This window comes from Cloeon dipterum, chromosome 3 (genome assembly GCF_949628265.1).
Source record: "Cloeon dipterum chromosome 3, ieCloDipt1.1, whole genome shotgun sequence".
Lineage (NCBI taxonomy): Eukaryota > Metazoa > Arthropoda > Insecta > Ephemeroptera > Baetidae > Cloeon > Cloeon dipterum.
In genome coordinates, this window is record NC_088788.1 from 10618083 (window position 1) to 10636732 (window position 18650).

An 18650-nucleotide genomic window follows, 5' to 3' on the forward strand; every position below is an offset into this window, starting at 1 on the left:
TTTACAGACACTATTCTCTTGACACGAATCATTTGAAAGGCATCTGATTATTTGGAAGAAAGTAATCAAACATTTTCTTCTGTTATCCGTTAGTGGTCAGGAGTAAAAGTTACGAAATCAACCGCAGCTATTATAACATTCTTATTGTTAAATGGAAATATTATTCTCTAACGATTTTCAAGGAGCATGACTACTCATTTTTTATTGTCAAACACAGCTGAATTGATAGAGCGGTTCCTCACTTTCTAACCTCAAGATCTTGTGTATCCCAATGTGGTAAGAAATATCTGCGAGCGCTCTAATAATAATAAAACAATATAATATATACAATTCGGAAGTATAGGCACGGCCGGCTTGAGAAAAATGAAACTGTCTAGAACTAACGCATGACTAGAATATCGGTGGAGCAAAAAATTTGTGTTTATTGCTTTATAGACGTTACTTTCATCCTCCGATGGCGTGTAAACCTGTGGTGGGAAATTAAAATTATTGTCCCGATCGCAAGCATGGTTCGTAGAAAGCTGACTGTGCAGTGGTCCAGAGTGAGTCAGTGTAGTGACCGAGTGCGGAGACTGCAGTTGTTGCATAGAGAAGGTTGCCGCCGCTGCTCCTGCTGCACCGACAGAGTAAATATTTGAATTGCACATGTGCGCAGTGCATTGACCACACAGGTTATATATGCGCTGTCGGGCTAGATTGCGAAACATTAGTGTTCGTCTCACATTTGCCGCAAATCAACATTACTGCTAATTTGCAATGAATATGTATCATTTACGCTTATTTAAATAATCAAACATTGTCTTCCATAAAATTTATTATTGTTTAACATCAAAACAGTTTATTATTTTAATTATTTTAACTCTTGCAATAAACTATGTATGACATAAATTTATTTTTAATATTTATTGTTTGTCAGTTAGAGCAAAAATGGCTTTGTTGAAATCTATTTTGGCAAAAAACATAAATTTTGACAATCAGCTATGTATTCAAATTTTTAAGTTTTTTTCTCGAGCAAAATAAAGCATGAAGCATATGCAATTTATTTAAAAATATTTTTCTAGAGTCTCTGTAGATTATGAATCTAACCTCGTTATCATTCTGTACAAAAGAAAAAGTAGATCTAAATTTAAAGGACTGATTATCAGCAATGGGTGCAGTTAATTGTAGTTTCAATGATCAGTAGTAAAAAATTTCCCGGGACTAACACTGTGGCGTGAGGGTTCCGTCTTTTAGAGGTGTATAGTATACCGTGGACTTGCGAAATAATTTTTGAATTTTCGATTAACTAATGTTTTTGGAAATAAAATATAATGGAAAAATATTTTAGCAATGTGAAAAAATAAGAAAATTTTATCACCTCTCAGAATATGTTTGGTTTTTTGCTTTATGGTTATAGTCACTAAAAAACCCGGAACAAACCCTTTTAAGAAATGGTTATTTTTTCGCTAATCGATTTATCTCATTGAAAACTGTCTGCAACATAGAGAGCTTTTGAACTACTCTTTTACAAACCAAATTTAAAAATAAATGCACAAACACGTATGTTTAAAACAATTTTGAAAATTTGGATCACTATATGTCTTAAAGTTCTCTATAAATCGCTAATGTACGTGGTTCAGATCAGGAATTAAAGGCTATTATACGAATTCAATGATTTCATCGAACACTAAAACGTTGAATCCTAAGAGATTCCTCGGTCAATTTAGAGTAGATTAATTTTTCATTTCCTCTTTTTTATGAAATAAAAATGAGCTTCAGAATATCCATAAAAAAATAATCGATTTCACTGCTAGACAATTATTTTTGCTTCCTGTTAGCCTTACATTTCATTCATCCATACTAAACACATCATATTATTTTGTTTTTTCAACAGACGCCAAGCTATGCTAATTATAATCACCATATTAGCCCTGATTGCACTATGCATCTCAAAGCTACGCAGGCATCCAGTCGACAAACTGCCTGGTCCACCCACCCTGCCATTTGTAGGAAACTTGCTTACTTTTGTCGGAACACCAGAAGGTAAACTTTCCATTTACGAATAGTGAAAAAGCTGTATGTATATAATATATCTTTGATTTTAGAAATGTTTGAGAAATTCAACTCTTTCGCTCGTGACTTTTGGCCGCTTTACCGCACCTGGCAGCTCAACACCCCAGTTATTCACCCCCTGCTGCCCGAGCACGTCGAGGCAAGGGCAAAAATCGAGAGAGAGAGAGAGCTCTCGACTTTTTTATATCACATTATTTACAAAACTAATTTACCACTTTATGGCCGCGGTAAAAAAACAGTCAATTAAAAGTTTGTTCCCTACAGAAAGTGTTAGCGAGCAGCAAAAACACACAGAAAAGTCGAGATTACCGCTTCGTCGAGAGCTGGCTCGGCACCGGTCTCTTCACAAGCAACGGTGAGTGAAAGAAAAGGGGGAGAGAGAGAGAGAAAAGCGAGAAAGGTGCACGCGAAAAGCCATTACAGTTCGGCGCTAAAAAAGTGCAGTGTGCCGGGAAACAACACGAGCTTCTCTCCTTGTCACAGAGGCCGAAGGATTGTTTGTATTTGAAGCCACACACACACACATACAGCGAGAAGGGTGACACCTGTTGATCGGCGCACTTTTCATATCTCTCTCTCTGCTTGCTCTCTCTCCACGGGAATATTAAAATGAAGATTAAGAGAGCACCCGCCCGCCTCCGCCTCCGCCTTGCGCTCGTGCATGTATAATATTGGTTTTCACAGGGGCGAAATGGCAGGAGCGGCGCAAACTGCTCGCGCCCACCTTTCATCTCAAAGTGCTGGAGCAGTTTGTGCCAACGATCAGTGATAACGCGGCCGTGCTGGCACAAAAATTGCAGCTGCTGCTGTGTCAGTCGCCGAATGAGCCGATCGATGTCGTCCCATTGGTGACTCTCTGCGCTCTCGACATCATCTGCGGTAACGTGTGTGAAAATTATCGACACGCACCCGCCCGGCAATTAGATTCGAATTACCCCCTCCCCCAACCCCCGCTCTACCGCCGCTGGCAGACTTTTTGCCAAATTTCTGCCAGTCGAATGGTTGCCGTAAAAGGAATCGAACACCACGCTCCCGTGTTTTTGCACTTCATTAATTCTGTTTTGTGCCGTTGCGATGAGCGATGAAGAGATAATTTTTTGCATTTCGCTATATCGTTTTTAAACACGATGCTGAATTTCAAAGCGAGTTTCTTTTTCATTTCGCTTGATAAAAAATGTTAATGCGTATGATATCGCTCCAAACTATAATTTGGCGTTGCGTTGTAGCAAATCATATTCCATTCTTTTTAAGCCCCGTTTTATTTCATGCGCCCGTTCTTTCATTCCAGAAACTGCAATGGGGAGATCAATTCGAGCGCAACACAAAGATTCAAAAAATACTGAATACGTATCTAGTATTCATAGGTATGTAATTATTTTAGCAACGTCGAATTTTATTTGATCTTGGAAAATTTGTCCTTTCTCAAACCCGGTTTAAAATGGATTCGCTTTTACCAGCAAGATATGCATCTCGCAAATAGCCAAAATATTGAAGCTTGATTTAAGGAAAAAATTTATAAATCTTTTACAAGCCGCTTAATTTCAGCATGCGATATTTCCAGAGTTCTGAAAAGTTTGGGAAAATCACGGGGTTTTCCATAAGAAATGAGAGTTACAGCTGATTCCAAAAATGGAAAGTTCATTGAAATCCAACCACTTTTATTTAAGAAATTATGGCAGTTTGAATTTCGTAAATTTTGATTTTTAAATTTCCAAGGCTTGGATTTGGTTAAAACTAGAGCTATTCCTTTTGCCAATTGCCATCTTTTATCAAACACTATCAAATGATACTAAAAAGTACTATATTTTTTATTAAATGGTGCGCTCCCCTTGCAAGTACGCATGTTCAGAGTATAATAAAATAACTAAAATCCAGAATAACCTGGTAAAAATAATGCGGAAAAGTTTTAAGCTTAATTAAAGTATTATTCACAGCAGCAAGGGATCCAAAATCATTGAAATTAAACCTAGTTGGAAAACGTTATGTAAAGTTTTGCATATTTCCTTGCCTGCTGTGGTTCAAGCTCTCTGATCGTTTCATAAACACGTTGTATATTAGAACACCTTTCGGTTGAAGCTTACAATAAGATAGGCAACACGATTACACCACTGCTACGCAGGTTGCATATTTAAAGAGTCCACAAGAGAAAACAGACAAGCCCTTTCTAAAGTAAATTTGGACTCCTCTTCGTCAACAATTTTCCTCCACTAGAGAATGTATTCTTTATTGTTGTAACTTTGAGAGCGTGTTCTCGTCGTAAACAAGCTTGATATAGCAAAATAATGCGCCCACATTACGCGTTACGATATGCGAGCTGTCTCGTTAGAGGGAAGAAGTTTGCCTAACATTCATGAACGTGTGTGCATATTTGCCGGCGCGCATCTATGGCAGAATGGAGAGAAGTTCATTATTGCATCGCTCAGGCCTTCGTTTAGCTGCTAGCTAAGCAAGTGGAGCTGACATATATTCAATTGCACATTAGAGCAGTTCCTGAGCTCTGCCAACGCGGCTGATTCTTCTCATCGTGTCGCTGTCGCGTCTAACGCGCTTCTCCCTCAGTCAGCAGCACTATAGTGTGGTGTGTTTTGCATTCATTTTGCAAATCCTTATGCAGGATAATGGACCTCATTGTCTATCGCGCCATGCGGCCTTGGCTCCACCCTCACTGGATTTTCCGCGTCTCACCGACTGGAAGGGAATTCGCCAAATGTCTCCGCACTTTGCACAGATTCACCAGAAATGTACGTGCTCATTTTACAAAATCTACTTTAATTGTTGAGTTCTCAAAAGAAAAATATTATTACATACCATGAATGCAATTTTTAGAGCTGTGCTTTCGGTGTACTTTTGTGGTAAAATAGTTTAATTTTTGTATTTTGTTTTAAAAACAGTTTCTTTTTTCATTTAAATTGCGGTAAATATTTTTAAAGGAAAGTAAATATTCATATTATTTACGAAAGTTTTGTAAAGCACTATTTATCACTTTTTTAAGCAAACAATTTCGGCGTCACGCCAGTTTCTTGTTACAAATTGTATTTTTGTTTTACACATTATATTTCTTGCTCTTAAGAAAAATCAGTACAAACTCACACAGTTGCATTAACAATCTTTGGATATTTTTGAATGGTCTTAGTGGGTTTATAAATTAATTCTAATGGTAATGAATACTGAACCTTGATCGATCCTGCTCGCCTCTAGGTGCCTCTGCGCGGTGTCCTTCTGCCTCCTGCAGCTCTCACTTAGGCCCAAATGGCCAGTATTATGCTCTCAACCCTATCCTTGGTCATTTCAGAAACTATCAACTCGTGCATGATTGATGGGACGGCGGCGGCAAAACCACTTAAACATCCGGCTTAATAAAAACTAACCTTTAAATGTGTCTTCAGCATTGTCAAAGCGGTACATTAAGTAGACCAAAAAGATCCCTCAATCCGTCTGCGCTGGAAGAGAGAGAGAAAGAGAGACGGCCAAATTGTCCCACATTAGTCCAAGTCTGGCTCTTCGGGGTGCTCCCCACACAACACGCATAGCACACACACTCTTTGTCCCGCACTTCGCCACCAAAAAGCCCGTCTTGAGGCCTCCCGCTGGCCCTTTTTCTCTCTCTCCTTGCCTTCTCCACACCTAAACCCGTGCACAAACTCTCATTACGCATCATTTTCCCAGAGCTACGCATACACATTATACTCATACACCGGCTTCGCGTTCCTTTTCGTCTGTCAAGTCAGTAGTGTCCGGTGTACATTCATTCGGTGTCCTCTTGCCCGTGTGTATGCCCTGGAAGAATGCTTCGTTTCGACTTTCTGCCGGTAGCCACTATATGTTGTGTTCTTCTTTTGACATTTAATTTCCACGCTTCCAATAACACTTCTATTTGCCCAAATAATTTCTCTTTGTATTCAAAGCTGCAAACCGTTTTTATACAACTTTTGGGAATTAATTTCAGATTCAATCCTGATTCTGTGCATTAAAAACACAATTTTGGTTTTAAGTACAACAAAAGAAGTATTTTTAAGTCAAAATTGCCCAGTAGCAGGTTTGAATCTGAAATTGAATTCAAATTTATAAAATTGTAAATAGATGGGTGTGCAGATTTGAAAACTAGTTTTTTGTTTTTCAAAATAGCAGCGGGGGCCAGATGTGCTATAAAATTGGTTCCGACTGCGCAGATCTAAGATGTCGTCTGAATATGGGAAGCAAAAAGCTCTCTTTGGATTGCCGTACGAGTGTCAAGAGTTTGTTTTTACGATCCAAAAGACACAATTAGTAAAGTAATGCAAATTATGTCACAATATTGACCAAAATTTGCTTCTTTTCGCGCATTTTCACGTGACCGTTTTTTCGCGCCATACTCTACCGGACGCCATATCTGCGCGTCGCACGAATCTAGCCCCCGCTGTAAAATAGGCTATTCGATAATGGTTTTAAAATTTTTAATTTTAGCCACTGTACTTTTAAAACAACAAATTTATTTGAAAACTTTAATGTATACAGGTTATTGACGAAAAGCGGCTGGAAAGGGAGCAAGGCGAGCTGGAAATTAAGGTCGTGCCTTCCGTGCCCACTTCTAATGGATACGAAGGTATTATCTGTCCGAGATGGAAAGTCTGTTATACACACACTTCTTCCTTTTAAGATCCCGAGCGGATTAGTGTGAGAAATCGGCTAGTTTTTCTCGATCTTTTGCTCAAGCTGAACGAATGGGACTGCAAACTTTCAGATCAAGAGATCTGCGAGGAAGTTGACACTTTTATGTTCGGGGTAAGAAGGTCTCGAGCCGCAAATTGAATTAAAGTGCCAATTTAATCTCGAGCCTGATCGCTACACATCTTTCGCCACATTTCCGATCTGCTTTTCTCTTGACATTCTCACTGGCTGCGGCGCTCTTTTACAGGGACACGACACAACGTCCAATTCCATTAGCTGGGCGCTTTTCTACCTGGGCTGCAATTTAAAAATACAGGTAATCCTGCTGGAGAGATGGCGTTGACGTTAACAGCTCTTGATATTACAACTTGTAGGAGGAGGTGTTCAATGAGATCGAAGGATCAGACTTGAGCAATGAAAATCTAAACTCGTTTAAACTGCTGGATAGAGTCATAAAAGAGACTCTCCGTTTGAGACCGCCAGCGTACATGATCTTCAGACTGTTGGAGCAGCCTTTACAGCTAGGTAATATACGTTTAAGCACTTTAAAAAGGTTAAGATTTAGATTGAATTTGGACGAAAGCTTCTAACTTTGATTCAAATGTAGCTTTTCATATGGGAAAATTCTGGAGTTTCAAAATCCTCATTAATTAAATATAAAAATTCGTGACTTTCACCGCAAAAATATTTAATTTTATTTTTAATATATCGCGCACGATCTAAAATATTTATATTTTTACGCACGGTTAATTTTGTAGATGACGTAGTGTATCCAAGCGGGACAAAAGTCAACATTCACATTTACGACGTACAACAAAACCCAGCAGTGTTTCCAAACCCGGAAAAATTCGAACCTGACCGATTTCTGCCAGAAAACATGGAGGGAAGACATCCGTTTTCCTACATCCCGTTCAGCGGCGGGCCAAGGAACTGCGTCGGTACGTTTCTGGCACATGTAGTGTATTTAATTAGATTATTTTGCTCCGGATCACTTGGTAATTATTAACCACCAACTTTGCAGGCCAAAAGTTTGCTGTGCTCGAGATGAAAATTGTGCTCGCAACTTTGATAAGGCGTTTCCGATTTGAATCAGTGGACCCAGAAAAGCACTCGAAGTGCGCGCCAGATCTGGTTTTGAGACCCAAGCACGGGATTCATCTGCGGTTTACGCCTCGTGAAAAGTTAGCTGGATTCGAGAAAGGCGAGAATGAAGAGCATTGCGTAACTCATCTGTGAATTTTCTGTACATGGGTATAAGATAATTTTCTTTGATCTTTGATACTGCATGATTGAGGAAAAATACTAATTTTACAGATCCTTTAATTAAATGTAGTCTAAATTAAAATTCGCTCAGGTTCCCATCCATAATATTAGAGGAAATTTGCTTTTGAAACGGTGATTTCCCTCTGCGTTGTAAAAATTTGTATTGCGGGGATAGAAATTTAAATTCAGTTTCATTTTTTTAAACTTTCGGCAAAATCTAAATATACTGAAGCTAAACTCTGCATGTTGATGCTATGTTTAATTGTTACCATTCTTTGTTAAAAATAAAACAAGAACTCTAGATTTGTGTATTTCTTTCCTGCAAACCTTTATTGTTTGTAACATCGAATAATAGCATCATTTTGAATTGTTGAAAGACACATTTAAAGGCAAATCGTTGCTTTTCGCATCTCTTACCATTTTGGAAGTTTTTTCAGGGCTTCAAACGCGGCCGTCAAATCAGCAAAATAACTCACGCGTTTGCCTCTGAGGGTTTATTTATGTCTGCGTTCATCTGGCTTTCTGCTTTTGATTTATAAATAAATAAGTTTGATTGACGTGCATGGAGCCCCCGAGACCACGGAATTTATGAATCCGCCGCTCGGCGTGCAAACCGTTCCTCCAAGGAACTGCCATCAGAGATCAATTACCGCTAACGCCCTCCGCCCGACAGCCGAGCACGCTCTTTTTCCCGGCCGACTCCATTGTACTACTTTTCCAAGTGTTAATTGATTTGCATAATGAAATTCCCCCTGTTGGAGAAGGAAAGAGAGCCGGCGAGAGAAACATTAAACGGCAGTAGCAGCGGTCAGAGGAAAACACGCTGCGGCGGCGGCGTTCGTGCCTCATGCAAGCTCAAGTGTTGGCTCCGATAACAACCCTTTAAAGTAGAGTTAAGCGTTCGGCCTCGGATTGGCCGGCGTCCGTGAATTATGTCTCATAAAATTTATTCAGGCAGACAAAACTCGCTCGCTCACAGCTCTCGATTATATTCGTTTCTACCCAAATCTATTTCACGGCGATAAGTTTATTTAGCTCCAGCCGCATTGTGGAAAAATGCTGCGGATGGAATTTTAATTAAATCGGTGCCGAGTGAGTGTGTGTGTGTGTGTGTGCATATTGATTGGGCCGAGCGCGGTGGCTGGAAAAATCAATTATGGCACCAGGCCGGCTGATTTCTCATTTCACACCTCTCAATGGCAAATGCACTCATTGCTGAGGCGTGCTCACAGCGACTCATTTAAATATGCGCTTCCAAACAGCTAGGTCAATATTAATTCACGGTAATTGAAAAGCACTCTTGCTCGTGACGCCCGGCTATATTTCCCTGATTCGCCGGCACGAAGTCACGTATCATAAAAACGTTAAATGTTTCTCATTACTTTTGCCATTATCACACCTGAAAGGGGCGCGAAGGAGTACCGAGGAGCCCGTTTCATTACCAATTTATATTCAATAAAGGCTCGATAACCGAATTAAACCGGCTACGCGTCTATCACTTCCCTCGACGCCTTCATTAAACTGGTCTGTTGGTGCTCAAATTCCGATTTGCATCAGCCCATCCTCTCTACTTCTATCCACTACTAATATTTGCCGAGTGCGCGAGGATTATCTATATTAATAATCTCCCCCTTTCATTATTGCCGGTGCATGCTGGTTGACGCGTCGCTCTATATAATGCGATCGTGCTCATTGAATGGGGTAATTGTTTGGTGACTAATTTCATGCAACATCGGCCACATCTCGGCCGGAATTTTACTCAGCTTCAATTTTCAACAAACCAACCAATTTCTATATAGACATAATAGACATGAATAGGGTTGGGAATTTTAGACTTTCGTTCATGTCTTTCTTGATACAAATGAGCACGAATCACGCAATTGTTAGACTATTGAGATTGAGCCACCCTTAAAATTGACAAAAAGCGTTTGGTGGCATGAAAAACACCTTAAAATAGTACACGTAAATTTAGAATTTGCTATTAAAATGGAATTTCTTGGCTTTAATAGAAAAATGAGTTGCTTTTTGCAACCTTTAAGTTCCAGAAATCATTGGTTAAATTGGCCTTACATGAATTAATTACGCTGATCGGATCTGAAAAACACACTCTCGTTTCACTCTTACGGAAAGAAGAGCTAAATTTGTTCTACATTTCGACCTCATCCTGGATCTGAACTGCGGGAACCAATTTCAACGCGCATCTAACCACTAATGCTATATGAATAGGAAAAACGCCAACTCAATTAAAATATTAAAAAAGAAAGGAGCAAACATGCAGGCAATTTTTTAAATAATGTTTACAAAATGGCTCAGCTCCGCGAGGATTTTCCCCAGAATAGATCAGTGAAATTTTGAGAGGGAAAAAATGTCTTTTCATTTTATGTATATCCCTCGCAGAGCTGACAATGGGTCATATTGTAAATTTAATTTACTGTCGAAAAAGAAACCCAAAAAAATAATAACCAAAAAATTAGTTCCAACACCGGATCCAAAATGGAACCGAAACAGTTCCGCGATTGAAATTCCCTAATATCGCTGTCGAATAAAATCGGTAGATGAATTTTCTCTGGGAAAATCGTCTTAAAATCCCAACCCTATACGCATGAACATCAAACAAGCCAGACGCAAGTTCCATTCATATTCGGTCAATGGCGAATCGATTTTTCTTGCCATTGGCGTATTTGCCCAACAAATCTTACACAACAAATTCATCCCCTTGTATAGATGGAATCGAAACGCGAAAGCAAACATTTGCAGAAGAGAAAATCCCGCCTCTTCGGAGGAAAAAAAAGGAAGGGCAGCCGCAACGCCAGGGAGAGGACATTGACGCCGACCCCTGCGGCCCTCGTGCCATTCACCGGCTCAAATTGAAACAAAACCAACGACCACGAGAGACGCCGAGACGCACACACGATTTAAATTTTGCATGCGGATGCGAAAGGGCGGTTTCTCACGCATTCAAAGCATTCAGGTCGGCAAGTGCGCGCGCGTTTGTGTCAAAACAATTGGATCTCTTTTTACGCTGGAGAGGCTCGAGAGAGCAAACAAGTATTTTGTTTGCGTAGCGGAGCGAAGAGAGAGCGAGCCAGAGAGAGAGAGAGAGACTTTTTGCAAGCTGTTTACGGCGGTAAATACTTATGAAGTTGCGCCAAGCAACCCTCTCGCTCGCTCCTCATCTCAGCCTGCTGTTAATTTGTGTCGTAAATCCTGCCGCCGCAATTAATAATTCACGGGCGTGTAATTGATCTTTGCAATATGAATGCGGCAGACGACGGCTGTGTTGACTAAAGAGCAGAAAGATACAATCCGTGGCTTTGCTTCCAGCCGCCCATTCACCGGGGGCCTCGTTCGCCAACACACATACGGCGTGCATTAAGTTAGCTAGCGTTTGCGCCACAATGCTTGCTTGCTCGTGTGTGCACGTATTTATGTAAACGTCGGCACGAGTTCGAGTGCAGGTTTGAATAAGCAGCCTCTGATGTAACGTATCGCTCTATTGTCCTCTTCGATGCACTCTCTGCGGTCAGGTTGCGAATCTGCTAGATCAACAAGAAGCAGTATGTATTGAAATGATTCAGTGCGGCTCCAGAGTGTATTGTAGATCTGCCTGCTGAGATAACTTGATCAAGAACCATTTCCGTTTTCTCACACAGTATAAACTGGCCCATTTAAATTAGAATTAACAATCAGACTGCAGCATTTACGCCTCAAAATTTGTTAAATATTTCTTTAAGACCTGAAAGTACCAATCATTATTTGCAAAAATTTACGAAACAAGTAGAATTTCTATTTTTAGTAAATGTTGATTTGAAAAAAAATAGAGCCCTGACCTGACCAATATCAAAACGAATATTTGTGAAAAATCCTCGAGAGTTTATTTATGGGGTTTATGGTAATTATGCCTTTTACTAAATTTTTGGGCTATTCATGTAAACCACTAAATGAAAAAGTTAAATTGGAAAACGGTTTGTTTCCTCATGAACTCACGATTTTTGTTGGAGGAAAAATAATAGAGATGAAATATACCAATTTGTAAAATAAACATTATTTCCCAATTTTCATATACACAATTGTAGCGAATAGAGCAATAACTAACGGAAATTTTATCGAGTCTTTTTGTCAATTGTCCGCCTTTTAATTAAAAATTTTATAGGAGCATAATATTGATACTGATTCGGAAAAGCCTTGTTGCCAATGCATAAATTAATAATTTAGGATCGATTTTAAGCCTAAATTTGAACTGGATGACAGTTTAAATTTTTTAAGAATGTAGCTGAAAAAGATTATTCAAATGGCGAGAGTTGTTTCCCTTCTCAAAATCTTACCTTATTTCACGACAAAGAGTTTCCCCAAAAAGTGGCCCACACCATTGGACAGATCTTGATGAGAAAAATCTAAAATCAACCTTAAAAAATGTAGCCAAGTTTTGCAAATTTTGGTGAAATATTGCGCAAGTTGAGTTTTTCATATAACATGCAATACCATTTTTCTATCATTCCTCTTTAAAATTTAAACAATCGAAATCGGAGAAAACACAGCTACAGATAAATTCAGCTTTGATTCAGCACGCACCGTTTTTCAATAAATAAAACCATCGCAATATCTGTCAACATTTGTGGCGTCCATTTATCACAAAGCTGAAATTGGCGTTCATTGCCAGCAGCTCAGCAGCAAGGCGGGCTTGATCTAATTTGAATGAATCATCGCCGAATGCCATGAATTATTGAATATTATTTATGCCCGTTTGATTAGCGAGTTGAAATCGCACGGTTAACTGCGGAGTAGTTCTCTCGTGCTCGTTTCACTCTGCTCTTCAGTCAGGCAAACGTAAAATATTTACTTAATTAGCAACGAGAGCATACCATCAAATCATACACCATGTTAGTTCTGTTTTGCAAAGCACTGTAATTAGTCATCAATTATTCAAATTTGAATTAGTAACTGAAAATTGGAATGACGTGTTTTATCGTGTTTTAAAAGATCAGAAATATTTACCATGAATTACCAGAAATTATTTTAATTTTATCTCCCCTTGCTATTAGCCATTGGGGCTGATTTCAATTTTACTTTTTCCCTAAATTTTATTAAGACGATCCTTTTTTTACTGTACGTTCACTGAATGATATTCAAGAATAATATAATTTTGCTCTCACCTTAGACACCATTTAGAGTTAGAAATCTTTTGCAAACTAATGCAAAACGAAAAAATATTGAGCAGGAAACTTTCAAAAAATCCAATCTGGCGCTTCCCGAGTTTCGCGGTCAGCTATTTTATATATAACTAACGCATCGTGGCAGCATTCCAGATTTTCGCCACAACAGGTTGCCTATCGCAGCTGAAAGTGGAAATTCGCGCTCATAAATTTCATTCACCGGCGCCTGCCGCAGTCCATTTAATTACGCAGTCGCTGATTATGCGGCTGGCTCGTCTCGCCCGCCCATCCATCTCTGCTCTGGCTGCACGAGGGCAGAAAGCAGAAAGCAAAGGCAAGGAGGAGGAGGAAGCACGTCTTCAGAGTGGCTGCAACTATTTCCAATACAAACAAAAGCCATCCACTTGGATGATAAATCTCGAGCGAGAAGAGAAATCTCTGCTGTCGATGCTCAGGCGAACCTCAAAGTTTGCGGCGGCGGCGGCGGCTGCTGTTCTACCTGCACCGCCAGACTTAGTGGTCACTCCTTGATTAACAACGTTCTCTCGCTGCAGCCGTGATATCCAGCGGCGTGTTTGTTTTAACTTGGTCCGCCCTCTGGCTCCTCGAACACACGCTGCCCGAGAACAAAACCAGCTCTTTTATGGAATTTATAATCAGGGGGTTGCGAAAGCAATCACAACTTGTGACCCGAGCTGCTTCAAAAGGAGAGAGGGAGCTAGTTATTAAAAAAAAGGAGCTCTTTTTTCTCTTTTCGAAGGATCTTCATTGATTGTTGCGGTTGCGAAACAATTTTTGCAGCATGGGGGAGGTTTTAGTCTCAAGAAAAATGGTTTTGATTGAAAATTTTTGAATGGAGCTGTATGATAAAAGATATAATGTGTTATTAATTTTAGTTTTAGCCTATTTTAATATATATATTTTTAAATTGACAATAATTTTGCAATAAAAATTAATTTTACGGAGAGTTTTTATTGAGTAAATTTAATAATTTTTAATATCAATTTTTCCTTAATTCATCATGAAAAATTTACAAAAAGAAAGAAGTGTTTTTAAAAAATCACACTTTTACACAGCAGTTTTTTGGCAAAATAAAAAAGATAAATACAATCAGTAGGATTACAACGATTGAAAACGGTCTGATAGTTTATATTAATTTAATGTGTTGGTATTTCTTGCAATAATCATACTCGCTAAATACTTTAAAGCAACGTAATTTAAGCTTTGCAAAATCACCAAGAGCAATACATTATTCAGGTTTATGCAAAATTTTACGTCAGAAAAGCTGTCATTTTGAACTCATTTTTAGATCATTCAAATTATTTCAAATACTTCTCCCTTTGTATCGTTGATTTTACTGACAATTCATCCCGCCAATTTTTTATTCACGAATTTTTCGGTTGTCATGCAACGAAAACAATCAAATATCACTTCCAATTCTGATTGATAAAGATTTTATCCTCCTCATTGAAAATTTGCAAATTTCATCCCTATAGTTTAATTAAAAAAGCCGGAAAATTGTTCGCTGACAGCATTGTTCCGTTAGAAAAAATTATAAATAACTAAGTATGCCCGCGGCCGTGTTTAGCATGGGAGAGCAACCTCTTTAGCAGGCCGCCGCTTATCTCTTGAAAATGCATTTCACAAACCAGCTCATGGAAAGAGTTGTTGTGTGTTCAGTAGCTCTGGGAAACGTGCCTCGGGCTAGTTGTCAGTCGACGGAAAAAGCAAACCTAAGTTTCCAAGATGACGAGATAATTTTTTCAAGCGAGACGTCAGCCACTCGTTCATACTTAAATACAATCCTGTTTTCACCGTGTTTACTTGCCTAATATTTGCTCGGGCAGATTGATGGCACGCTCGCCCTCTCCTCGCGCGCTCGGATGGGATATTTCGTCACTATTGATCCAACCTCATGCTGGCTCGCCTATTGAATGCAGATCATTTATTATTTGCATATCCACTCACCGGCTCAAGATTCCGTCTGCAGGAATCGGACTGGCAGTCAACATCAATTATAACGCCACCGCATTTCAACTTGCGTGCTCTACCACTTGACATTAAATAGTGAAATTATGTTGACTCGAATTTGCAATGTTTATACAGCATTAGGGGCGTCAATTGGTTATGGCCCCATCGCGAGACGCAAGTAAAGTTCAAAGTTTGCCAAATTTTTCCCTTTCATTTGAAAGTGTATATGAGCAAAATCTCTGAAAACAACAAATTGTTGTCCAGGGGTTGATGGATTTTGATGAAAGTTTTTTTGCGTAAACTTTGCCCCAATTTACCGACAAAACAGTTGAGAAAATTGCGACTTTCCAACTTTTGCGGGTTTTGCGGGCGTTCAAATGTCAAAATCTGGGAATTCTGAGTACTTTGCAACTTTGCTCAGGGTTGTCCTAAAACAAAAATTAAAAAACGATTTAACTCGTCTCAACAAGCCAAACAACTTTTGTGTGACCTCAAAGTGGTAGGTCAAAGGCCAAGGTCATAAGAAATGATTTTTTGATTTTAAACTCAAATTTGAAAATGAATTTATCTAAATTTTTATTTTTTTCATAGCCTATTTGTAGAGCGCATAAAATTAAGTTCAAAACTTTAAAATTTGGAATGGAGTTTTTTCCTAATTTTTTTAAATAAAAAATGGAAACTTCGAAAACCTTTGTTTTTCGAGGTTGGTAAAAAACGACGATGGACAAAATCTCGACTTCTTATCATCCGAATTTCAAAAACTACATACCATTAGACTCCTCTCGACGTCCCTAAGTGCACTAAAGGGGTTTGAGATCCACCAACTCTCTTTTAACCCCCTCAATAGCGTGAAATTTAGAATTTTTCGTCCAATTCAACGCCTTAGCATGACGTTAATGAGTGATTGTCTTCTTCAAACCAACTGAGTTACTTAGTTCACCACAATACGAGTCAAACGGTGCGTATTTTTTGTAAATAGGACCACTACAATCCGAGATTCGGGTGCACAAAGTTTTTTATCGAGATGCGATGCAATATAAAATAAAAATCTCGAACTCTACACTAAAAATCTCTAAAAACATCAAATTTTAGAGGTCGAGAGGCCTCTGTCTAAACTCAGTAATTTTTGTATTTAAATTTTACTATCAAATATGCCCTCAAGAGACAGAAAATTTAATGTTTTGTAACATCAAACTTGATAAAAAAATTTAAGAGGTCATACAAAAATTCCAACTGACTAGTTTGATGAGTTTTACTCTTTTCAGTGATTTCAAAATGTTGTGTTACATTTCTGCCCCTGAAAATAGGAAGCAAGAATGATACATTATAGGATGAAAAATATATATACTTTGAAAATCCATCCAATCCATTCTTGGTCGGACGATTTTTCAACGCTATTCCCAGGTGTTCCCCTTGCATTAAGGCCGGCTATTGCGCGAGTCCGTGATCATTATTCGCCGGTGTGGGTGTATCGCAGAGAGACAAGTCAATAATGTTGCTTGCTTTTTGTCGGTATCGCGCTGTTGCAAATATACACCAGCCATGCTGCCGCACATACACACGCCGGGCTGTGTGGCTGGGCTGCCAGCTTTTTACCTGGGTGCTTGTTTGCAAGAGATAAATCATAATTTTCGTCGCTCAACTAATTGCTCCATATAATGATCCCCCGAGGGACCTCGCTTTATTCGGGCTTCTTTGCGGATTTTCCGAGCTGGAAGCCTGCCCGCGCGCGCGTGTGTGCTACTGTGCCCAACCGACGGCCGAGGAAAAAGAACCGCCGAAATAAGAGAGGACCTGTTATTAGCATGGTGGAAATCAAGTTAATTGGAGTCTGTTTGCATTTCATGGTCGATCCCGTGACAGGAGTGGAGATCAAACACACTTTCTGTTTGGTCATTATCAGAGGCATTTTATATTAATTCGTTTGGAAATTGGCTTCTTGCGTAAGTCAACAACAGATGCCAAAGGCAAATAATTGCAAGCTTGTCTATATTATCCCGATTTCACATTCATTCCCGCTACTGTACATTTGAGAGGAAGGATGTTCTATTTTTAATTTTTTCATAGCAGGATATATCTGTATAGAAATACGAAAAATATGCAGCGCTTGATATATTGATACCGATCGAGGAAGCAGCATTTAGTCTCAAATTTAAATTATGATAACAAATTGTTTGCATTTGCCTTCATTGGAATCTATCAAAAATATTTTATTAGAGATAAATCTGTTCCGAAAAAATTGTAAAAATCATCACTACCTAAAATACTCTCTAAAATTTTGGAAAGAGCGGAAATTGTCTCAGGTTACCGTTTATATTTATGAAAAAATTTGTTCCAAGTTTGAACGTGTCACTTGTCTCCTTATTGAAAATCACGATTTATTTCGCAAGTAGGTAAATTTACCTCATAATTTACCCATCTTTGAATAGATCGCAACGAGAGGAATAGAAATCAAGCGGGAAATTATTAAAAACTGCTACTTTAATTTTTCAAAAACGGTTACCCATATTTGCAAAGCGCCAAAATGCACCACTGGTTTCTTGCGCAAAAAAATCAGCTGGGAAACCGAACAGTTTTGAGTTTTCCCGCATTTTTAAGAATTTAACCCCGAAAAGATAGTATTTCGCGCCAAAAAGGCAGGAATTTCGGAAAATTACGATTTGTGTTAGAATGTTCGGTCTTTTGGTGAAACCAGTGCCATTTTTACTGATTTGCAAAAATCCCTATTTTTGGTCATCCATCATGAGAAATTTTGATTTTCAGTAAACATTAATGCATGTGTTACGAAATTGCAGAAAACCCCGCAAAAGAACAGTTTTTTGGAATGCAGTGGGTTTTTTCCGGAAAAATTCGGGTTTATGCAAACCCTGTTCAAAAAACATTTGACCAATTGAGGAATAAAATTGTTGAACTTTTACACGTCGCAGAGTTGAATTATAGCCGAATTTCTCATCCTGGACCTAAAACTTGTATGAAGCTTGAATGATTAAAAACCTCAAATTTCGTCAAATAAAGGCACAACAAAAATGCGACTTGTGCCACGGTATTATGATAATTAAATTTGGCCCAGGAAATTAAATCCAATAAACGCATCCGGCCTGGAGGACATTATTGACTATCAATTTCTCACATCGTCCCTAGGAAAACGTGAATATTGTCAGGGTTTTACCCCAACACGGATACAATTTTATCCGTTTTCACGTGTATTATTTAAAGCAAACCAATTCCATTTTAAAATTCCGTATCACAGAGCATACAAGTTTGATGCCGCGTAACTGTTGGAGCGAAAAGCACATAACCGGAGCCGGACATCCAATTTCACGAGGCAAATTACACATTTCGCAAATTTGAAAGCCGGTGCGTTGCGTCGATTCTCCTTGTTCGCGATTGTCCGTGTGTTGTGTGTTTCCACTCTGATTAGCACTTCCCCATTGGCGCAGGCAGGCTTTCCAGTTTTCTGCTCCAGCGAACTGCATGGCGGCGAGCGGCAGGTTCCGCCACTGTCGCGGCACGCGAACAGACAGCAAAAACCTTCTTCGGCCGTTCGTTTAGGTACGAACGTTG

At 39.1% G+C, this 18650-nt stretch overlaps 1 protein-coding gene across 1 annotated transcript; it reads left to right on the forward strand.

Annotated features, from left to right (window-relative positions):
• The first annotated feature begins 547 nt into the window (after window positions 1-547).
• Window positions 548-8263, forward strand: LOC135938293 (cytochrome P450 4C1-like). Its single transcript, XM_065481893.1, has 13 exons — window positions 548-626; window positions 1874-2022; window positions 2085-2191; window positions 2317-2407; window positions 2737-2931; window positions 3341-3416; window positions 4667-4793; window positions 6547-6634; window positions 6689-6813; window positions 6947-7015; window positions 7074-7224; window positions 7458-7637; window positions 7721-8263. Exons 2-13 carry the CDS (start codon window positions 1884-1886, stop codon window positions 7933-7935), a joined length of 1563 nt encoding a protein of 520 aa, XP_065337965.1. The 5' UTR covers window positions 548-626; window positions 1874-1883; the 3' UTR covers window positions 7936-8263.
• The last annotated feature ends 10387 nt before the right edge of the window (window positions 8264-18650 follow it).